The sequence below is a fragment of the Onychomys torridus genome, chromosome 3 (genome assembly GCF_903995425.1).
Source record: "Onychomys torridus chromosome 3, mOncTor1.1, whole genome shotgun sequence".
NCBI classification, from domain to species: domain Eukaryota; kingdom Metazoa; phylum Chordata; class Mammalia; order Rodentia; family Cricetidae; genus Onychomys; species Onychomys torridus.
The window spans coordinates 28,327,223-28,350,978 of record NC_050445.1 but is presented as its reverse complement, the minus strand read 5'-3'; the positions used below and the strand labels follow the sequence as shown (position 1 = coordinate 28,350,978).

Below are 23,756 nucleotides of genomic sequence, written 5' to 3'. Positions count from 1 at the left end.
TATTGCATGAGGGGCGGGAGGTTCCAGGGGGAGGGGGCTGCGGTTTCCGCGGGAATCCATAGCCAATCAGACCCCCCGGTGGGAGAAGCCCCGCTCTTTGCCCCGCCCTTTCCCCTTCCTCCCAGAGCCTCCTCTCTGCCCATTGGGTTGCGCGGGCCCCCCGCAAGCCGTGTACGCTTGCGCGTGCCCCGGTGGGGGCGGGGCCTGCTGGCGTCGGGGCGGGGCGGGGCGGTGCGCAGGCGCGGCGAGGGTGGGCGGCTGGGGGGGGAGGGACGCGGGGGCTGGCGGGGCCTGGGGTTTGTTTGTGTTGTGGGTGGTACGTGTGCAGCCCGGGGGAAAGCTGGAAATGGCCGCGCCGAGCGGGAGGTCGCAGTCCACTCTGCACAGGAAAGGGCTGATGGCGGCTGACCGGAGGAGCAGGTGAGGAGGGCAGGGCGTGGGAGGCGGCCCGGCGAGTGGCGCGGCCGCTCGGCCTCTCGGCCTGGTCCCGCGTGGGCAGAGGCTGCGGCTGCCTCCCTTTGTCCGGCGCAGGGGAGTCGGTACGGGGGTGGGTCTTGTCAGCCCCGCCAGATCTCGCCTGCGGCGTTTCTGGAAAAGATGCTCCGTCCTTTACCCTGCAGTTCTCGCCTGGGGATGTAAACGCGAGTCTCCTCAAAAGCCGAGGAGACTCTCTGCAGACTTGGCTGCTCGGCCTGGGGCGCTTTGGGTTTGGGTTGGACTGTAACGTGACCTGCACTGCTTTCCATATAATAGAGGCTTGGCAGAGAACTCCACGCAGGCGTAGGGGATTGGAATCCTTTGAGAGGGCTAGACGGTTCCCGTGCCTTCGCCTTCTCCCCAGTCGGTTTCGATGCAGACTTGGCACGGGAGGACAGAATGGAATGTTTCCTGTTCGAATCTGTAACATTAACTTAGAAACGGGAGCCTTCAGAGGACACAGAATCAAAACATTAGAATCCTCTTGATGTCGTTTCTCTTCCTTCCCCTTTCCACGGGTTTCTTAAAATTCCAGGTGATTGAAAACTTTTGGAAAGTTCATATTTAAGCCTCTTCTAGTAGTTTGAAATAAAGGAAGTAGCAGGTGTGCGCGGAATGGGTGGTGCTTCAGATAAAAACTGGTGACTGCTTGGTTCAAAATTCGGGTCTGGGACACAAGAGGGTTCAGAATTGGAGTCAGTAAGTTGTGCGTGGGGATGAAACTGTCCAGGGAAGAGGCTTTTTTTCTTTTTTTTTTTTTCTTTTTTTGCAGGGGAGTCCTAGTGCATTGTCCGTATTTAAAGGCTAGGGGCTGTAATCCTGGCACCCTGGTGGCTGAGGCAAGAGGGTCAGAACCTCTAGACTTGCTTGGTCTACACACAGCTCCAGGCCTGGTCCTATCAAAGGGAAGGAGGTGATGGGGAACAGGTCAAATGCCCTCTAAAGGAAACCAGAGTGTGTTGAGCTGTGTGGTCCTGGAGAGAAGGTAGTGTGGAAGCTAAGAGACGACAACCTTTGAAGAAATGAATGTTCCTGATGAACTAAGAACTCTGCTGTACCATTGATTATGTGCCTAAGGATATGCCCAGCCAATAGCTGCAGTGTTAATTTTATTTTCACCTGATTTTATATTTAGCCCCATTACTGTGTTTTTGACTTGTAAAACGATTCTTAACCGAAGTTTTAAATTCATGTAGATGTTGTTATAGCAGGTTCCAGTGAATTTTGAAATAGCGGATACATTCTAAATACTTGGTCTTCCTCTATACCTCTTGCTAACACAATTTCCCAGGACCCTGTTTTTCCATCTAACTGTAGACCTCTAGCTCAAGGAGTCTTTAAGCTAGGGGCATTTGACCAATGCTTGGTATTTCACTGATTGAAGATGCTCATTTGCTCCCCTATATTTTACCCCCTTTGAAATCAGGATGCATCTAAAAATGTTTGTTGTATAAAGTGAGCCTGTTACAATATCACCTTTACTGCAATCAGACCTTACTCGTCTTCTCATACTAAACAAACTGGAGATCTGGATTTATATAGTGGGCACATAAAGGACAAATATTGGAAATGGGATTTTTTATTCATGAGCAGAAGCAGGTCTCTTTCCAAACTTGAGAGCAAAAGCAGGGACTCTGTCAGACACAGCTATTGCTGGTAAACTAAATCACCAAAATAATCTAACCGGCTTGCACTTGCTTGTAATCACATATCCTTGTGATTTCAAGTTATGTCGTGTTCATCGTTGGTATCTATCTACTGTGACTTTGTCAATTTCTGCTTACCCACACCTTGTATTATTTTGATCACTTTTTAGTATTTATCATGGAATTGTAAAATATTTTTGATATAATTTATGTAAGCAGTCTAGAGAACGTGTGTGTGTGTGTGTGTGTGTGTGTGTGTGTGTGTGTGTGTTAGAAACGTGGCTGTTGGCTTTACATTTTTATTTCTGTCTTAAGCTCATTTTTTACTTAGGTTAGTTTTCTAAGAAAAAATTATGCCATGTTCTCTGAAGGTTAGGGCTTGCCTATCAGAGGAATGTTTCCTCTCTTGGATATATCTATGCTTCTTTATATTAATGTGACCAAGATAGCTGCTTCCTCTCCTAGTCAGATCGTTATTTCAGATAGTCCGATGTAAACTTTCTCTAGAGAATTATACCTTGTTTCTTTAGGGTCACTATGTTACTCCTTAGTACTTTTTGATTTAAAGAGATTTAACAAAATCTGCTTCATCTTCTCCTAAGTCCATTTCGTTCTTCTTACCCACCTCTCTTCTCTTCTGTGTCCAGGCTTACCTGACAGCTCCTCTGTCTGCCTTCTTTCTGTAGGATACTGGCATTCTGTGGTATGCATCCTGACCATCAGGAAACTCTGAAAAAGAACCGTGTGGTGCTGGCCAAACAGCTGCTGCTGAGTGAACTGTTAGAACATCTCCTAGAAAAGGACATCATCACTTTGGAAATGAGGGAGCTCATCCAGGTATAGAGGTGAAAAAGGCGCCAAGATAAACTGGTCTTAGGGGTGGGATGGAGGAAACCTCCTTTGAAAAGGATGTGCTCCCTGGCTGAGGAAATGGAATGCCCTTCTCAGCCTTCAGAATGTGACAGAAAACGTCACCTGTGCACACTCACTCTGTAAAAAGGAATTCCTAAGACGAATGAGAACACTACTTAGAAAACTCATGTGGAAAAATAGCACTTATAACTAGATAAGTAAATGTAATGTAATGTTTTATTTTTGTGCCTTAGGCCAAAGGGGGCAGTTTCAGCCAGAATGTGGAACTCCTCAACCTGCTGCCCAAGAGGGGTCCCCAGGCTTTTGATGCTTTCTGTGAGGCCCTGCGAGAGACCAGGCAAAGTCACTTGGAAGACTTACTGCTCACGACCCTCTCTGATATTCAGCATGTACTTCCACCGGTATGAAGTCCTAGAAATGTATCCTGGTATGGGTTAGTTTGACCAGGAAGGAAATGGAGCAGGGGACCCAGGGAGAGAGAAACTTGATTTGATTTGGACAGAATCATCTCTCTAAGGTCTTTGATGGTGAGTCTTGATTTCTTACAGTTGAGCTGTGACTATGACACAAGTCTCCCTTTCTCGGTGTGTGAGACCTGCCCCCCTCACAAGCAGCTTCGCCTATCCACAGGTGAGAATGAATGGGACAAAGGACTCTCCCACACTGACTTACCTGCTTTTCTCAATGGTGTCTCACTTTTCCCTTAAAGGTGAGGTGTATTTCCTGAATGAACAGTTCTTTATGAACTTTTGACATGCTAACAGGGCAGGTTAGAAGGGATATAAGTTGGACCTATTTCCATCCATCACAGGTAGTGTTCTTCAGAACAGTTGGCTTTTTTTTGTCAATTTAATAAATCTTTATTGAGCTCCTACAGGGTGCATGAATCAAGGATCTATAACTTATACAAGTAGAAAAGTGTTACTTTAGCCCCTCCCTTTTAAAATGCAAATTGCATCTTCTCTTTATAGTTCAAGTGAATTATTTAAGGTGAGCAAGGCTCAGTTTGATGTTACCATATATAAAAGGGATAGTACAAACATTTTCCCTTCTCCAAAAAAGGGAACAGTTGGCTTTTTGTGCCACTTACTCAGGTGGGAACTATGGTTTCCTGTGTGGGATTTGACTTGTCTTTTCTTTAAAGCCAAACAAGAAAAAACTCAGGGCTCCCTGTATATACTGAGGTGATTATAACCAGGTTTGTCTCAGAAGCCCTTTCCATCATTCAGCGAGTTGAGTATCTTCTGTATGAAGCCACATGTGGGGGCCTAGTGATGAGCAGAAGCCAACAGGGTCTGTAACAGCATGAAGCTTACATGCTGGAGGAGTAAGAACAGTGTTCTTTCAAACCTCAGTTTAAAGGGCAGCCTACAGCTAAAATGATTAATTAGGGGAGTTGTAAAGAACAGTGCTGAAATGTCTACTAGCTTTTGGCATTCTCCCTACCACAGGTACTACGGAACACTCCTTAGATAATGGTGATGGGCCTCCCTGCCTTCAGGTGAAGCCATGCACTCCTGAATTTTATCAGGCACACTACCAGCTGGTGAGTTTGCATAATTTCAAGGAGAGGTGGGGAGTGAGAGACTTTTCCTAGGTCTTCTGAACCTAGTTTGCATGTTTTCTTGCTGCCTTGTCAAAAAGTCATTGCTGATTGACACCTCCTGTGGCATTTTCTTTGTACCTGGTATGGTGAAAAATAGCGGAGGTTGGATTTGCAGGGTTTCTGCTTTTGGGATGAGGGTTGTTGTTGGGGTTGTGTTTTGAAATGCTTGATCTCACAGGGTAACCAAATTGCCTATCATCAAGAAGCTCATGGTCTAATTGCCCTCCTCCTTCTAGGCCTATAGGTTGCAGTCTCAGCCTCGTGGCCTGGCACTGGTGTTGAGTAATGTACACTTCACTGGAGAGAAAGACCTGGAATTTCGCTCTGGAGGGGATGTGGACCACAGTACTCTAGTCACCCTCTTCAAGCTTTTGGGCTATAATGTCCATGTTCTACATGATCAGACTGCACAGGTATCTGAGGTGGGAAGGCTGACATGTAAATCAGGAGTGGGCTGCACTTTGGAGCAAGGGGCTGCTTCTGTTCCTCTTGTGCCTGCTGGATGTTTCTCACTCCATTGTGCTGCTTCCTGCAATCTAGTAAAAAGAGGTAGGGCCAGCCGGTCATCTGAACATTGCTGTCCCAGGGTAGCTGCTTTCACGGAGTTCCGTAGTCCAGGATTGGGTTCCCACATTCGTGTTTTCAGAAACTTGACTCCCAGTCACTCAGGAAGTGATGAGACTGAGATCCTTCCACACAAACTCTGAAAGGATATTTATAAATCAGGCTACACAGGCACTACTTCACAGTTGATACCATTACTTACGATCTCAAGTATTGTTTAAATCATTACTTTTGGCAGATTCCGTTCTTGCAAGTAGAAAAATATATGCAAATACTACTTAGTGATAGTCTGATTAAGTCTGTTGGATCATTTTAGGGTAGGTTGCTTCTGGACAGGTCTCATATGACATAAGCATTTCCTTATGAGTGGGCTGGTCCTCACTGACTTCTTTCTGACCTTCACTGGTCACTTCACTGCTTTTAGGATTTCTGATTTGAAATTAATAATCATCTGTTTGTACATTACTCTGTACTATTTTTGTTCTATAATAGTATGTTCCTAAACTTGGTCTTTGGGCATATCAGAGGTATAATTTAAAATTCTAAGCCATGGTGAGGAAGCAGAATCAGCAGTTCAAGTTTAAGACCAGCCTTCTTTACATAGTAAGTTGAGGGGTGGCAGCCACGCTATGTGAGACCCTGTCTTTAAAAAAAAAAAAAAATTCCCTTTGGTCCCTTGAGGTAGAGGATCCTGGTTTTTGTATTGAGAGTTTGTTGTGGTCATCTTGGCTGTCCCCCTCCTTGAGAAGAATTACGTATTTGCTATTCCTTGGATGTGGCCAGTGGTACTTCAGTGCTATTCTTGACTCCTGCCAGCATGGCCACAATTGCCCATTTAATAGATCCATTCTTGCTTCAAAGCCATAGCTGGGAGTTGAGATTGTGGCACTGTGGTTAGAGCAAATGCCTAGCGTATGCAAAGCCCTGAATCCAATCCCCTGCACCAGGAAGAACAAAAGCCATAGCTGGAACAACTTTTTCCCACCATCAAAGGGACTTGAAGTAGGTAGCTTGCCCACCTCAGCTACTTTTGAGGGAAATGGAAGGTCACCTAACCAGATTTGTGCTATATTTGTTTTCTAAGGGTATGGTCTGTCCATTCCTTATAGTTTTCTAGGGAACTATTTTGTCATGGTTTTCTAAATAGTATGTCTGACAATGGATCCTAGTTGCCTGATAAAGGAATCAGTACTGTGTCACTAATACAGTTGAATGCTGCTGGTTTTTGAGACATTCAGGAGACTTCATGAATCCCTGAGCTGTACTTTTTATAGGCCATTTCCATTTAGGATGTATCTAAGGCAGGTTCAAGGGAGTCTGAGTTCTCATTCCCTAGTTTTTCTGTCACTTGAGTTGCAGTGAAACTAAATTTTGAGCACTTTGTAATTTGAGGGCTGTTAGCACACACACAGATGTAATGTGGTTCTGAATTCAAGGACAGATGTGGAGTGAGCTCTCAACATCTGTTTGTTCCCATGTATCACTAACAGAGCTAGAGCTTCTATTCTTATAGGAGGTGAAAGTAAAAACCACCTGAGTAGATGAGGTCAGAAGAGTGGATAGAGCAGGTGGAAGTTACTGACGCTCCTAGGGGAGATAGCCTAGGCAGGAGAGCAGTGTGCAAATGATATGAACATGTCATAAGCCAGGTGGTTGCTGTGAGTATCATACTTTGCTGCATTGGGAATGTGCAGAATGCCCTCTTCCAGTGGGGCCTCTAAAGACTGTCTTTTTATCATATGATTATTTAGCAAGCAGAGAAACAGGACCAAGAAATCTAAGACCCTCTTTTTTATCATTATCAGTCCTTTTTGACTAGTGATAATTCCCTTCAAATATAAAATAGTGTAATTAATTATAGAGAATCTTTCTGCTGTTGGTGCTGCAGAGCACACTAACTAGTGCTTTCACCACTCAGTTATGTATTCAGTGTCTGTCATCAAATGTGTGTTGTGTCTGCCTCAGGAGGCTCCTTGACTCTTGAATCACAGTCTAACACATTAGCAAGTGAAGGTGTGTTCTAAAGTGGTAAGTTTTACTCTCACATATGCTATTGTTTTTTTAATTTGTATTTGGGTTACAGATGGCTAGGAGGATGTAAGGATGTTGTATGTGTTCCCCTGGAAAATGGCAGCCATCTATATAGCTTTGCATTTGTTTATAGATGCTATACTCCTCATATGATCTCCAGCCCCCAGCCAAAATATCCCCAAGAGCTACAAACCCTGCTATTTACAGAAGTACTATACTTTTGTAAAAAATAAATCTACAGATTGTATTTCAAGGTATGTCACTTGTAGAAAAATCCACCCAAATAACTAATCTATATTTGTTGAATGATTTGTTTTATATTCAGTTACAAAGTATATATGTACTTAGCTTTATTATCTTCCTTTGTACTGATGTAATAATCAGCAAGTTTAGAATGGCCAAATATATAATGTATGTATATTATGTACATACAGTTTTTATTACATTCTTCAAGCAAAATTAATTTTAACTAGACTCCATAGAGCACTTACAGTTACTCATTCTTGTGAAATTATATATTTTATAAACAAATATTTTGCTGTGGCTTGCTTCTACTTACCCAGAAAAATCTCTGTTTTCTCACCAAAACCAATTTCACCATCTCCAGTTATTACAGTGTATTCAAGCAGAAGTATTCAAATAGGCCAAGTGTGATAATGAGTGTTTGTGATCCCAGCACTAGCTCAGGAGACCGAGGCAAGAGGATTGAGAGCTCAAACCCAGTATGGGCTGCATAGTAAGTTCTGGGTTAGCCTGGGCTACATAGAAAGGCCATGTCTTTAAAAAAACAAAAACAAAGAACCTAAGTATTTCCAAGCAGATAGTTAGCAACTCTTTTGTTTGTTTGTTTTTGTTGTGTTTTTCTTTTGGTTTGGGAGACAGAATTTTTATGTGTAACAACCCTGGCTGTCCTAGAACTCACTCTGTAGACCAGGGTGGCAGAGAGATCCTCTTGCCCCTGCCTCCAGTATCCAGAGTACTAGGATTAAAGGTGTGTACCATCATGTCTGGTTTTGATTAACAGCTCTTAAACTTTGAAATACCAGTATTAGTGGGAGAGTTTATGAAAACAATTTGCTGAAGGTCAGATTTTCATATTTTGCACACAAGTTCTGGGTGCTGCTGCAATCACTGCTTTGGGAACTCACACCTTTAGAAACTCCAAAGCATGCACAGGTGAGCTGCTTATTGAGAATGGAGGGGTGGTAAGTAGGAGGCTGTGTGCTGTGACTGCTCTGCTTAGGAGCAGAGATTCATCCTCATAATAATTTCTTCATATCTTGATAAGATGAACTGACATAATTTTTTTTAACGTGTATGTGTTTGTGTTCGCATGTGTTGAGGCATGTGCATGTGTGTGTATTTAGAGGTCCTAGGGTTGATTTCAGGAGTCTTTGGTCAATTTCTACCTTACTTGCTAAAGCGAGGTCTCTAAGTTAAACTCAGAGCTTTCCAGTGTGACTAATAGCTAGCCAGGTTCCTCTAGGAATTCCCCATGTCTGCCTTCAAAGTGTTAGAATTACAGGCAAGCCCTATGCCCACCCAGTGTCACTCATGTTCTGGGGTACATTTCTAAGCCTCAGACTTTAATGGCAAATGCCCCACCTATGGAGCTATCCCCCACACACTGTGTAGCTTCTTTAGTAATTCACTTTATTGCAGCAGTTCTTACCTACTTCAGTGACCCTGTGACTCCGTATTCAGAGTTGGATAACCAAAGTCACGTGCATTTTTCTCGTGAGCACATAGTTTTCTTTAGCCTTTCAGAGAGTTTGTGCCTTATCGGCGGTCATAGGAATATACAGAAACACACTTTGATGTTCTGTGGGTAGGGTTTCTTTCAAACAAGCCAGAGGTTCGTGTCTACATTGGTGCTGACTGGAGTGAACAACACTAGCAGGTGTCTCTGTCTTCTAGGAAATGCAAGAGAAACTTCAGAGTTTTGCACAGTTGCCTGCACACCGGGTCACAGACTCCTGCATAGTGGCACTCCTCTCACATGGTGTGGAAGGTGGCATCTATGGTGTGGATGGCAAACTGCTTCAGGTGTGTATAATTTTGTGGAAGCTGAGCATTGAAAACAGGCCATTCTGCCTCCTGCCTGTCCATCCATATTAGCTACTGCTCCCTTGCTGTGACCAAATACCTGACAAGAAGCTTCTTAAGTGAAGGTTTATTTGGGCTCATGGTTTGAAGGGATACTGTCCATCATGGCAGTGGGGACATAAGGCACTTTGTTATACCATGTCAGCTGAATATTGAATACCCCCAGACATAGAACATCTTCACTGTTTTTCAGAGTTGATTCATTTTTTATTTTATAGTCATCAATGCTAAGAACACTGCTTCACATGAATACATAGAATGAATTGGTAGATATATGTTTTGTGCTATTTCAGAAATTGTTGGAAAAGCTGTCCCAATCCCAAGCCAAAATTCATTTAATAAATTTTTATGAAACTCAGTCTAGCAATTCAAACAGCAATTTTTTAAATCAAACATTCAAACAGTACAGTTCAAAGATTACCAGTCTTATATGTCTGTGCTGAAGCGTAACAACAGAAAAATATGAAAAGTCTGTTTTCTTTTTTGTTTTTTGAGATAGGGGGTTTCTCTGTGAAATAGTCCTGGCTCTCCTGGAACTCACTCTGTAGATCAGGCTGACCACAAACTCACAGAAATCCACCTGCCTCTGACTTCTGAGTGCTGGGATTAAAGGTGTGCGCCACCACCATGCGGCTGAAAGTCCATTTTCTATAATTAGACCTTTATGCCTCTCTAAAGAGAAAACTTTGTATGTCCAGTAAAGACATTGTAGGAATCTGGGCTAGGTGTTTAAGGCAGCTTTGCTGGCACATGGAATGCATAGTGTCTACGTCACATCTTCAGAACTAAGGCTGAAATGGTGTCACGCAATAGAACACCAACAAAGCACTTATAGAAACACCTCAGGTTCGTTATGCATTTGAATTTAAATGAATTGTTGGTTGTTGTTCATGCAGAAACCTTTTGATAAATCTTGACAAGCCCCACATTTAGACCTCATATGAAGTTGTGACCTATAGTTTAAGTAACTGGTCTAGGGGCTAGAAAGATACCTCACTAGTTAGGGGTACTTACTGCTCTTTTAGAGGACCCAGGTCCCATTCCCAGTACCCACATCAGTCAACTCAACAGCTTGTCATTATAGTTGTAGACTATCCAATAGCTTCTATCTTCAATGGGCATCCGCAAGCACATAGTTTATATAAACTAATGCAGGCACACATACACATAAATAAAAGTAATCAATTTTTAAAAGCAAAAAAGAAACTGTTCTTGATGATTTTAAGTTCTGTCCTAAGATGTTGGCTGTTTTTTTACTCTTTTAGGGGGCCAGCCACCCATCTCCCAAATAAATCACACTTGGAAGCTTATTCTTAATTGCAAATGCCCAGCCTTAACTTGGCTTTTTTCTTGCCAGCTTTCTTTAACTTTAAACTATTCTATCTTTTTCCTCTGGGCTTTTCCCATTCTCTTACTTCTGTAAATCTTACTCTTACTCCATGAATTGCTGGGTGGCTGGCCCTTGATGTTTTCCTTCTTTGGCTCCTGTTCAATTCCCTTTTCCCAGATTTCTCCCTTTATATATTGTCTCTCCTGCTTCACTTTTAGCCATTCAGCTCTTTATTAGACTGTCAGTAACACAGCTTCACAGAGTTAAACAAATGCAACATAAACAAAAGTAACACACCTTAAAATAATATTCTACACCCAAACACACGACTTTTAAACTATAAGCTATTTCCGGTTCTCTTAAGACTTAATGGGCATCTCATGGTTAAAAAAAAAAAGGTATCTCCAAGAATCTCCGAGGTTTTAACTGTTTAAACACTGTTCAACAGGATGAGCTTAAAGTATTGTGGGTCTGGGGGTAAAATTACAAACAAACAAGTATGCTCCATATACAGTGACAGAATAACCATTTCTGTTCCAACAAGAAAAAGAATGGGGTCATAGTAACGAAAGTGGATGAAAACGAGACTGAAACCCTCCTGAGTGAATACCAACCACGAAGCTCCATGTTCAGCATCCATAAGGGGTTCCTTATTGCATCATTTGCTCCAACTAACGTGGTAAACTTGTCCTTCCAGCTCTAGTGTGTGGCTTATACAGGCTCTTTGGGGCCTGCTTCACTTGGTGCCAACAGCTTTCCTTAGCAAAGGTCCCGTGTTTCTGGTTCCCCTATTATGTGGGGTCTCCATTACAACTTAAACTTCACTTTAACTTTGATCCACTCAGAAGTTCCATACAGGTATCCAGCCCTGCTGAGGCTTCACATTCCCTATCCATGGTGGCTTTTCTGGTACCTTTGTGCAAGTATCTGTGATTAAACCTCACTCTGCTGCCAGCTTGAGGTGCAGCATGGCCCTCTTGAGCCATAGCTTCAGCAGCCTCTGTTCTCTTAGCTGAACCTTGGAAAGTACTTCCATAGGTATCCTGTATCCATCAGGGAACACCTAAGGATTATTTTTTCAGGTCCTCTCCTTTGTGTGAATTTGTACCCTCAACCTTGGAACTCTCTTGGTTGGGATCTTTCCCCCAATGCACTTTTCCTATTGTCCAATGCAGAATTCAAATTTTGCTTTAATGGCTGTAATAGAACTCTCTCCCATGATGTCTAGCACTGGGTTCTATTCTCCTTGAGAACCTATGACATGGGAGTCTGATGATAAAGAACTCCCACCCTGTCCTTAACTTGAACCCAACTCAAGAGTCTTTCTTCATAAAACTGTATCTTTATATTTTTATGCTGTACACTTTACTCACTGTAAATGTGGGTAAGTTTAATGAGTGATAACCGTGTCACACAACCTGAATGTTATGCTAAAACAGTCTTTGCTAAACCATTTAGTCCATTATTTTAAAGTCAACCTCAAGTTTTCAAGATATGGACAGACTACATCTATATTCCTCACCAGAGCAGAACACAGTGTGATCTCATCAGAGTCCTTGTTTTGTTCTGTGGTCTCCTGAGCCTAGCCTGTGTTTATATTTCTCTTTGCACTTTGGTCTCTTGAATTCCCACTTAAATGGCCCATGAAGCCCTGCTTACACCATTTTAGGGCTTTCTAGCCTGCAGCTTCAGACTCTTTCATGTTCCTCTAACAAATTAGCTCCAAAAGTCTGTGAACCATGGGGGAAGGTTTATTACTATATTGGGGCACACACACGCGCACCCCACCCACCCCAGTCTCTGGCACCAGTTTTCACTGTTAGTTTTCTTGGGCTGAGACCAAATTCGTAAGAAGAGACAACTTAAGGGAGGGACAGTCTGTCTGGACTCCCTGTGTAAGGGTAAAATCTATAGGAGACCAGCTCCCACTTTGTTATGGCAAGCAACTCTTGAGGAGAGAGGGGTAAGAGCATTAGGTAGAAATGAGGCAGAGGGATAGAGGGGAGAGAAACAGAAACAGGATAACCTCAGGAGGGCCTGAATCAAAACCCACTCACCCCTGCTGTCTCTTCCAAAGGGCTATTTAATAGGAGTGCCAAGGGGTGGAACAAAAATACCTTCCCCCAGCACAGCCAAGTGCAGACCCTTCTAGTCACCTAGTAACCATGCACATGGTCAGGCCATCCCCTCATGCACCCTGCTGGGTAAAGCAATCTCAGATCATCTCACTGGGAAACCTTTGTGGGACACTACAATAATCCACCGTGGCAAGGAAGCCAGCTCTCCCCTGGAGACAGCAGCACAAGGCTACATACCTGCATTTGAGTAGATCATGCAGCATAGAAGAAGAGATGCCAGCATATTTGGCTTTGTTTGCCCCAGACCCTTCTTTCAGTCTGGGCTCCTGGTCTTTCCTCCTCAATTAGATCTGTCTGGAAATTCAGTGCCATCATAGGCACACTAGTCAAGTTGACAAGATCAGCCATCACTCCACCTTTCAGATGATGGCTGTGTTTGTATGTATTGGACTTAAGAGGTCTCACTGGCTACCTAACTTCCCTTCTCCTTCATTTATTTCTGGTAGCTCCAAGAGGTTTTTCGACTTTTTGACAATGCTAACTGTCCAAGCCTACAGAACAAGCCGAAAATGTTCTTCATCCAAGCATGCCGTGGAGGTGAGTGCCCTGGCAAACCAGCAACTGGGTGGTGGCTCCCGGGCAGCCTCCTCCAGCTCTCACTCTGCTGTTTGCTCCTCTCAGGTGCTATGGATCCCTGGGCACCTCCTTCTGTTCACTGCTGCCACCGCCTCTCTTGCTCTGTAAGTGTCTCCCAATGCATGGGTGTGCTAGGACTTGGGCAGCCCGTGGCTCTCAGTCTGCCAGCTCTAAACACCTCCGTATCTTGTTCTCAGGAATCTCCTGCCAGTGTCTGCCTTTCTCCTAAGAACCTGGCCTCTTCTCTGCTTATTAACTGCAATGTACTTGGTTTTGTTTCTCATTCCAGTTCAGGATTTCTGCTTGTCTCTTCCAAATCTTCCTTCTCCATTTTCTGTCTGTGCCATGTTCACAATGCCATGCACTTGCCTCCTTTCTTTACCATTCTGAGAGCATGCAGGAGAACAGGACAGCACCCATGTCTGCCTCGGACTCTCCTGAGCTGCTTCTATCCTCCTCTTTCTTGCATGCAGTCTCTCCTACCCCTTTAAGAGCTAGGCCTGTGGAACATGGCTCAGAAGACACACAGGCCTCCTCATCTAGAAGAAAGCAGTAGTAATTAAGAGTCTAAATTCGGAATCAGATTGTGACTCGACTTAATAACCATGTGAAGTTAGAGAAGTCCCTTCACATCACTCCATTTCCATTTCCTTCTTAAACTGTGGGGAGTTACTATATACAATTTCTTTAAGCTGTTGTGATGATAAGTGAATTCGCACCTACATGCTTACTTGGCTTCTACCTGGTTCATGGTAAATCTGGAGAGAAAGCCAGTCATGGCTATTACAGTATGATCACCATCCTCAAATGCCTTAATGTTTGGGTTAAAGTTCACCATATCCAAACATGCAGATGCCTTATGTTTCCCTCGGGGTATATTTTAAGGTCCTGTAGTGTGACTAGGGCTATAAATGACATCACAGAAGCAGAAGAAAATATCTAAGTGTGTCTAAGTAGTATATGGATTACTCAGGAAATCAAGTATATGTGAAGAACAGCTTGAGGCTAGTTCTCATGCAAGGGTAAAGTTTGTGCAATAGCAGCTTTGGGCTTACTCCCATACACTCATAATGGATCGTTTTACCTGAGGTTAGTTTGAAAAGATATTTATGGATAGGGAAAGGCTTAACCTGGACCATGGATACATGCTTTTACACAGGTGTGGAGAAAGTCCCAGAAAAAGGGATGGTGCAGCATTACAGCATGACAAGCCCAAGATTATAAGGTTCATCCTCTGGTTATACAGTGTGCTACCATGCCCCACATTATGTAACATAGCCACAGTACTCAGATCTAAAAAGCTTGGCATCTCTGTAAGCGATGTAGTGAGCTGTGGCCAATCACAGGCAGTTGCTCAAACTAGTTACAAACCTTTAGTCACAGCTGAGGTTTTGAGCTTCAACAGATAATACTTGGGGAGTTTCACTATGAAATAGTGTGGTGCGTTTTTCAGGAACGTCACCATGGCAGGGACCTGCACTAAGAAAAGGGCATGTAAAGGCATGCATCTTTCATTTCTAGAAAAACCCAGAGCACTGCTTTACACACAGTAGCACTTAAAAGTTTGAGATTTGTGTCTAAAAATTGAAATAATGTAGAAATCAGTTGTGAAGAGAAGATGATAATGTTTACTGAATAAGAGGCCTGAAACTCGAAGGCAAGATGCAAGCTCTCCATCCTTAAAGGATATGTGTAGCCTGGCCAGATCGCTTAAGAGGCAGTAACAAAACGAAAACATTTGTTGGTCATTTTCTTCCCACCTCAGAATTACATGTAGTGCTAGGCTGGATGAAGAAATTGCTTCTTTTTAGGAGTCATTTGAATCTTTCCTTGTGCCCATCCAGTCCATATCTAAAGTCCAGTCCATTAAAGTGTGACCCGAAGCCAATGCTTCTTTGAAGATTTGAACTTGCCAATCTTCCCGTGATACAGTGACTCCCAAACTAGAGAGTGAGCTTGATGAGAGCATGGTGTTTGGGTTTGGCTTTTTGTTTCGTTCTCCTTTGTTTTTAACTCAGTGTGTCCCTAGATCTTAGATCATGGTAGAAGACAGTGCCTGGTACATGTACGATGCTTAATTTAAAAAAAAAAAAAGGAACAAAAAAACCCTTTTTTTGAGTCAGTGAACTTTTCCCAGAAGTTCTCTGAACATCGGTCGGTTCTGCTCCTGAGTCTCACACAGGACGTCCTGTGGAAGGCACGCTCTTAGGTGTGGTGTGCTGGCGTGTGCACCTTCACACCATCTCATTCTACAGCCGTGACTCCTTCCTGACCCTGAAGTAAACACCAGCTTTTATTAGCTGTTCATTTTGTAGGAGAAAATACTCAGTTTTTTTCTAATTTTAAGTTCTCCCTTTTTTGAATCTTGGCCACCTGCTATAATTTGTCCTACAAACTTAATAAACAAGTAGTCTATTATAAAAAAGTTTTAAAAGTGTGAAAACCTCTGATCATACTTAGTCTCAGAGGTTTTGTTTTTGTTTTTAAAAAAACTGGAAAGGTTTGAGGTTGTAATTTTAATGTAGAATATGAATAGGAAGCAGATTCGTTTTTCTCATAAGACAGAATACCACTATTTTATTGTCTTAATACAGAAAAAAAGGTGTTATTTCTATACATTACTAACTGAACAGGTTAATGTGATGATTTCTAATTCCATTTGCAATTCTAATTTGGCACTTTTACCCTTAGGCAGAATGAGACATGTTCAGAATTATATAGGTACATGTGCCTGGCCTTTAAAAGTTACCCCTTGAGCAGTGGATGCGTGTCCAGGAAGTAATGACTTTTTAATTTTATTTATTTATGTATTTTTAGTTCATTAGCCATAGGTCGGAGCAGCAGCTGAAAATGGCTCTTCAGTCGAGATTAGAGGGAACTTGGGTGTACCTACGACAGATCTGTAAAAGATGGGGGAGAATAACATCTTCATCTCTTCTGTTGGTCTTTTGATAGAGGAGACGGATCGAGGGGTCGACCAGCAAGATGGAAAGAACCCCCCACAATCCCCTGGGTGTGAGGAGAGCGATGCTGGCCAAGAGGAACTAATGAAGATGAGACTGCCCACTCGCTCGGACATGATATGTGGCTATGCTTGCCTGAAAGGTATTCTGAGACACAACATGAATGTAGACTATACTGTCCTAGACTTGGGTTTCTTTTGTTTCCATACCTGGTCTCTGACTAGGGAGGACAGAAGAGGCCATACAAGTCTGTCTTTATGAGGATTGCCCATGACCTTCACACTCCGGTTGTAGGCACTGCTGCCATGCGGAACACCAAACGAGGTTCCTGGTACATTGAAGCACTCACTCGGGTTTTCTCGGAAAGAGCTTGTGACATGCATGTGGCTGACATGCTGGTTAAGGTAAGTCAGTGCCATCTGGCGCTACAAACCTTTGTGTCTTCAGTGTTCTCCTTCCTTCCTGCCTTGCACACTTTATTAGTCTACCCTTCTGAGTGGTCTGTATCATGGGAGCACTAAGTGATCTCAGACTTTGGACCATTGGTTCTGCCTTCCCAGGTGAATGCCCTTATCAAGGAGCGTGAAGGCTATGCCCCTGGTACAGAATTCCACCGATGCAAAGAGATGTCTGAGTACTGTAGTACTCTATGTCGGCAGCTCTACCTGTTCCCAGGCCACCCACCCACGTGATATCATCTGCTGTTCATCTGTTGGAGGCCACTGGACCGCTGGGGCACAATGGAGCCTTCTCTTCAGGATGGTTTTTGTTCTGTCTACCCCCTCAGGGATAAGAGACTCTACCAGGCTTGTTTCCTGTCGACCATCTCCATCTTTGGGTGTGAGACTTAAGGGCAGCTCTTCCAGTGTGGTGCTCTCTCCCTGTAGAGCCAGCTATGAATGGATTTGTTGCCAGAAGCATTTTGGCTACAGCCAAAGAGCCTGGAAAACGACATTATGAACACAGTATTGTTGTGGGGAGAGAGCATGTGGATTTCTCAATGTCTGATATTTCTGTTCCCAGGGCTCTGAGGGATACTTTGGTCATTGCTTTTTTTTTTTTTTTTTTAAACATCATTTAAGGTATCTCAGAGATCATCTCCTATCTTTTTTTCATATCTACAACCTCATTTTTCCCACAGTGAAGATTTGGAAGATGTCCCAATTTAATGTGGGTGTGTACATCTATCTTGATGAGGCAGAGAGACTCAGACCCTGCTACTGTGAGCAGAAGTTCCTGTGCATACTTTTGAGTGTAGGTCTGAGGTGAAGGACCGTCTCCTCAGCTTTACCCTGGGCTCCTTTGTGCTCTGTGCACCCTGCTTTGACCAGACCCTCAGGTCTGCATGAATTGTCACTGAAATGAACCTTGTAGGCATTTCAGTATAAACACGCAGTGATGGCTCAGTGTGCTGTGTCTCACTCACACTGTCACCTGTCACCAGGATGTCTCCTTCCTTGCTGTGATTTCTGCTGTGCAGTTAAACTGAATTTCACATCCAGCCTCCAGGAAATGTCTCGCTTTGCACTGATTCCCTCTTCATTTCCCCCCAGTCACTGTTTCTGCCAAGTCTGTGAAGTCCTCCTTTGCAGGATCTTCTGGCCACTGAAGGAGTGCTGTATCTGGTTCCCGCCATCTGCTTGAGCATACGGTTCCTTCAGTTTGATGAGGCATTACCCCCTTCTCACTGTCTGTGTGTTAGTGAGGATAGTAGCATACATGCTAGTCCATTAACCTAGAAGCACTTGTCTCTGCTTTTATGAAACTTTTTTATTCTTTAAAACCTTTAGCATTTCCATTTTTGCTTCTCTCCCAGTTTATTCTCCACATAACAGTAGTTTCAGTTTTTAAAATATCTGATGATGTCACTGCCCTGCTTAGAACACCTCATCTAAAATTCAAATCCTTACCCCACTTTACGAGATCTGGCTCTTACCTTCCCTTTGGATCTCAGTAAATGGTGATTTCTCACTGTGCTCCAGCCCCCTCAGTTCCTCCTTCACTGCCGCAGGTGTTTTGAGCACTTCTTTAGGATAGAATCTGATTCTCGAGTCTAGTGGAGGCCTCTGGTCCATGCTGTCCACAAGCAGTCTTCTGTACCTCTTCTGACTGCGTCCTGGTGGCGCTTCATTGTGCTTACTGTGGTTTGTAAAGGCACATTTGCATGTTTTGCTTGTTGATACCTTCCCTACTAAACTGAAAGCTCCCAGAGAGCAGAAACCATGTTTCTTACTTACTGTGTACCCAGTACCTGGAACTTACTAGGTCTTCAATGAATGTTTCTTGAATAAAGGAAGGAGGCAAACAGCTAACTCTAGTTAAATCCTGCCTTTAACAATTTCTAAATTGCTATTATAGTATGCAGTTTAATTAGTATTTGAACTCTTCTGGGTTTTTTTTCAGGTATTTTATTTTTATCCACTGATTTATTGTTTGTTTTTAAACTGTTTGTAGACATATCACATGTGAGACAACTTCCTTCACATCTCCATGGTGCCCAGCATATTTGAGGCCCATGGTAGTTGAGGTGCTCAATTAATATTTGTTGTATGAACCAGGTGGTTTGAAGACTTGCTGCCAAATTCTGCCTTTGGGTCAGTATAGGATGCATATATTTGTGTGGTAGATTCTTCACACTTCCCACTGCCAAGATTTTGTATTGCCATCAGGTGCCAATAAACGTTGATACTTATTGCTGATGTATGCCTGGTGTCTGTTTTTGTAGCTGCTCAGTCTTCTAAAGCTTGTGTGTTTCATTTCCTTACCCCTTACGCTGCATCATCTCTCCCCCCTCACAAGGCATGCCTAGATCTGAAACCCCTGGAGTTTGCTATCACTATCTTTCAGTACAGCCAGTTGTGGGCCTATCTTCATTGGCCTAACCCTGGGAGTTCTCATGTTCAAATGAGCTAGAGGAACAAGTAGTACTGGTTACAGCTTATAGGTTATGGGTTGGAGGCCGAAATAGCAGGTGGAGCTGAAAAGGGGAGGTAGAAGTGGGGAGGATACTGGAATTCCATTTTTTATTTGGCCCAAATTAGATTGAAGGTTTTTCAAAATAGACAAAAATTTAGCAGATTCTAGGTGGGCCATAAGAAGATATAAGCAATGGACTCTAAGTTGGGGTGCATGCATGGAGAGACAGAGGTTTGAGTTGTGGCTAGGGAGGCTTGTGAGAAGCAGGACATTCTGTTGGAACATTGGAGAATGAAGAGCTATGGAAAGCTGCTGAGGGATGGATGACAGGGGTGTCGGTCAACCAGCTGAGTCAAAGCATGTCACCAGAGAAGGGAGTGCAGGTGGGAGAACATTGGGGGCAAAGGAGCATAGGATAGGGGCGATGGCCAGAGTACCATAGAAAAAGTACCATTTGAACAAGTAGTTCAAATGATGGAGAATACGTAATTCTAGAAGTGAAGTGGACATAGGTACCCATTTTCAAGATAGCAAAGACAGGAGTTATGGACTATTGGAGAATTACAGAGCAGTGCCCGCCTGAGCTGGAGTCCATGTCCTTTCCACCCGCCCTTGAATAAGGCTGTCAGGTTGAATTTCACAGCTCTCCTCCCTTCCCCCACTTACCTCTGCCAGGGGATTCTCTTCTAAAATTATCCCCTCCCTGAGGTGGGGGCCGCCCTCTGCTGCCCTTCCCCATCCTGTTTTCTCAAACAGGAAAGGAAAACAGGAAGAAATGAAACCGTTCACCAGAGCAAAGCTGTAAGAAGGGGAGGGAATGTCTAAAGAGGAAGACACAGGGCTAGAGCTGGTGCAGTGTTCCAGGCACCTACCTCGGAGCCTGCTTCCCTGGAGTCCCATCAGGGAGTCACTTCCCCTGTTTTTCCCCAGGAGAGACAAGGCTCAGAGACTTGGAGCTATCAAAAAAGAAAGGTAGGTAGGTTTGAGGGCATGTTCTCTAAAATCACATAGGTCTGATTTTATGATGGTGCTGCCTTTAATGATGCTGAGACACTGGCTTAGATAGCTCTGTTTGCCCTCACCTAAAAAGAAGGAAATGGTTGATGTCTTAAATCACTGTAAGGGTTAAAAATGACGATGCCAGGAAAATACTGTGTTCGACAAGACAGGAACAGGTGAAAAACTGGTATACTACACCGGAAGTCCTAATCTGCAGAGCATGGGGAAAGACCAAGGATTCTTTTTTTTTCTTTAATTCATTTTACATTCCAATCACAGATCCCCCTCCCTTCCCTCCTCCTGCCCCCCCCCCAGCCTTGTTCCCCAACCCAGCCCCATCCCCAGCCCCTCCAACAAGGTAAGGCTTCCCATGGGGAGTCAACAAAGCCTGTTACACCAAGGGTTCTTCAAAGGATAAAGAGTATTATGGAGTGAGACCTGCTGCAAACAAAGTACCTTGGAGAAGTGGTTGCTTTGCTGAAATTACAGGAAGTAGGTGGGTCTGGGTTCCATGTTGCCTGGATACACACAGGAAAAGAGATGGATAAAAACATCCTTAAAGAGTGATGGTCAGGGCTGGAGAGATGGCTCAGAGGTTAAGAGCACCAACTGCTCTTCCAGAGGTCCTGAGTTCAATTCCCAGCTGGTGGCTCACAACCATCTGTAATGAGATCTGGCACCCTCTTCTGTATACATAATAAATAAATAAACTTAAAAAAAAAAGAGTGGTGGTCAGTGTATGACCCGTTTGTCACACCCTTCATCAGACCCCTTGTCTAATCTGCCCTTGGGCGTGCTTCACTTGGCTGTAATGAACTGCCTGCTGGACTCATAGAAACAGTGATGTTTGGGTGAGAGTATCGCTCTGTGATAGGATGCATGATTAGCCTGGCCTCACTTTAGTCCCCAGTACTGCAAAGTTACCGTCATATTTATTGCCCTGTGCAGTGGGGAGGTCAAACTAGCAGAGGCTGGAGCTGGATAACAAGCATAACTTGGAAAGAAAATCAATCTGTTCTTAAAATTTGGGGGTAGAGATGCTAAAAGACAAATCTCATACACAGCTACTTATATCCCCATCTTCTTGTATAATTTAAATCTTAGTATCAAGGACCATAGGAGAGTATACATACATGCTTGCGTATGAATTTGTTTCCAAATTTAGGACCTTTGCAGGACTACCCACAGCCCACGGGGACTCTCCAAATCAGAGCCTAAGCACCAAGCCCATTAAGAATTTGGAGTAATGGGAGGGCATAGTTCACATTTAGTTCTCCTGTAAAATGATAGTTCATGGGGTTTAAACTACTCTTAATTTTGAACACAAGCTATTTAACTCTTAAATCTTTGCAGTCCAACACTAGTAGCTTACATATGTTGATGCTCCTGCTTTGAGAGTCTGGGTCTTATAACTGCAGTTGGTACTTTTCCTGTGGACCAAATGCCTCCCCACTCGGCTTGGCAAGGCATGGGCTCCTTGCAGTCACTGCTCGTCTCTCAGTCCATGACCACACTGCTCTGCTTTAGGGCACTAATGTGCTCAGGGATACTTTGGAAGCAGCGATCACATCTGACACTTGTTTCCGAAAGTTTCCTGCAGAAAGTGGTCACCTTCAGAGAGCCAGGCTCCACACGTGTGTAAAGACTGTCTCTGAAGGCCTCCAAGAATGTACAGTCTCTGTTCTTTATTAGGAATCCCTTGACCTGGTTTTCTGTTGTCTTCATCTGACCTATTACTCCCTCTCCTACCCATGTTTGTGATCTTGGTGGGTGGATTGTAAGCCTTGCAATCTCAGGACTGATTCAAGAAATGATGATTTTATTATTTCACTTTGACTATTAGAAATGGTGTTCATAGTGAGGGCACACAACGTGATATGTGCATTGTGAAGTGATCCCCAGGATCCAGGTTCTTAACCATCACCTCACACTATGTATATGTTTGCACCCTTAGCAGATTTCAGGTACACAGCACAGTATTGCTAACTGTAGCCACCATGTTTATTAGCTCTCTAAAACTCAGAGCTGAATAACTCAAGTATGCCCATGACCAGCATCTTCCCAAGTCTCCCAAAGCCCGCTCCATCTCAGCCCGTGGCCTTCAACTCTGTATGTGTTATGATTCTGCATATAAACAGCAAGCACAGTATTTGAATATGTCTCACATCTTAGCATTGTCTAAAAGAAAGTGTCTTTGCCACTGAGTCATGTGTTTACACGTCCTTTATGCATTCACTTGTTGACAGACTTGGAAGTGGTTTTTGTATCTTGGCTGTTGTGAATATGCCACAGTGAACAAAAGAACAGATATCTGAGAGATGGTGGTTTGTTTTCCTCTCTCTATAAGCATAAGTAGGATCTGAGTCATACAGTAGCTCTGTTTCTAACTTACTGTTTACCGTAAGGACCATGACAGTTCCTCCCACTATTTGTACCCAGTTGTTCCTTTTTCTCTGCATCCTCACCAGTGCTTGCCACACTTGTCCTTGGTGTCAGCCATCCTAACAGGTGTGATGTGATGTCTCACTGGTTTTCATGTATAATTCTCTTTGATAAATATTATTCAACATCTAGAAAAGGTATTGTTAGGCCAGCAAGACTACTTTTTCTAAGGGCACTTGCAGCCTGATGACCTGAGTTCAAGCCCAAGAATCCACATGGAAGGAGAGAATCAATTCCCAAAAGTTGTCTCGTCTCTTCTCTCTCTCTCTCTCTCTCTCTCTCTCTCTCTCTCTCTCTCTCTCTCACACACACACACACACACACACACACACACACACACACACACACACACACTGATTTTTAAAGGCCAGCGAGATGGCACAATGGTTAAAAGAACTTACTGTCTTTGTAGAGGATCCACCAGCACCATGTTGGGCCACTCACAGTTGCTATAACTCCAACTGCAGGGAGATCTGACACCTTCTGGACTCATGGGCACCTGTATTCATGTATTCATGTGTACATTCACACAGACACATAATTAAAAATGACAGTAAAAATTAATTTTTAATTGCAAAAGAAACGGTATTTTTAATGGTGTCTAGCTTCCCACTTTGAGCAATTCCATTTGTGTTAGGTCAGAATCACACTGTAGACCAGAGATTCGCTGTCCATACCCTTCAGTCCCTGACCACTCTTGATGGTGGATCCTGAAGTTCAGTTTGCCTTAGTTTCTTCTATAGTGAGTTCATCGGGGAAGAATGTCCTAGAAAAATTGATGGGAAAAACGCAATGCCTTATGGAGTACTTTGTCCTTGGTCAAATTTAATTTATTGACTAGGAAAGAGAAGGTTACCACGCCATCTTCTTTTGTTTACCGGGTTCCCACTCCCACCTTCCCTATGACTCCAGCCTACTTCCTCTTCTTACCTGTTATCTTACCTGCTGTGGTGGAGCTGTCACGGGCATCACAGTCCAGATGGAAGCTCAGTCCCTCCCTCTTGATCCGAGCTGCTGATGGGGCTAACACATATGTCTGGGAACTGCGAGACACTGCAGAACCCAAGGCTATTACCCCTGCTTCCCACA

At 43.6% G+C, this 23,756-nt stretch overlaps 1 protein-coding gene across 2 annotated transcripts; it reads left to right on the top strand.

The window, feature by feature from the left end:
* The first annotated feature begins 297 nt into the window (after positions 1 to 297).
* Positions 298 to 19,009, top strand: Casp2 (caspase 2). 2 transcript variants are annotated; one of them, XM_036182349.1, is made up of 11 exons: positions 298 to 420; positions 2,810 to 2,960; positions 3,230 to 3,397; positions 3,545 to 3,626; positions 4,448 to 4,542; positions 4,839 to 5,015; positions 9,115 to 9,243; positions 13,218 to 13,308; positions 16,303 to 16,452; positions 16,605 to 16,714; positions 16,871 to 19,009. In XM_036182349.1, exons 1-11 carry the CDS (start codon positions 347 to 349, stop codon positions 17,000 to 17,002), a joined length of 1,359 nt encoding a protein of 452 aa, XP_036038242.1. In that variant the 5' UTR covers positions 298 to 346; the 3' UTR covers positions 17,003 to 19,009. The 2 variants fall into 2 exon arrangements, with proteins under 2 accessions (XP_036038242.1, XP_036038243.1); XM_036182350.1 differs by lacking the exons at positions 16,605 to 16,714; positions 16,871 to 19,009 and adding an exon at positions 13,393 to 13,451 and having other exon boundaries at positions 16,303 to 16,447.
* The last annotated feature ends 4,747 nt before the right edge of the window (positions 19,010 to 23,756 follow it).

Coding starts and splice junctions, on each gene's coding strand:
- Casp2 (XM_036182349.1), top strand. CDS start 347: ATGGCCGCGCCGAGCGGGAGGTCGCAGTCCACTCTGCACAGGAAAGGG. Junction 3,398..3,544: donor TTCAGCATGTACTTCCACCG/GTATGAAGTCCT, acceptor GATTTCTTACAG/TTGAGCTGTGACTATGACAC. Junction 13,309..16,302: donor CATCCAAGCATGCCGTGGAG/GTGAGTGCCCTG, acceptor GTCTTTTGATAG/AGGAGACGGATCGAGGGGTC.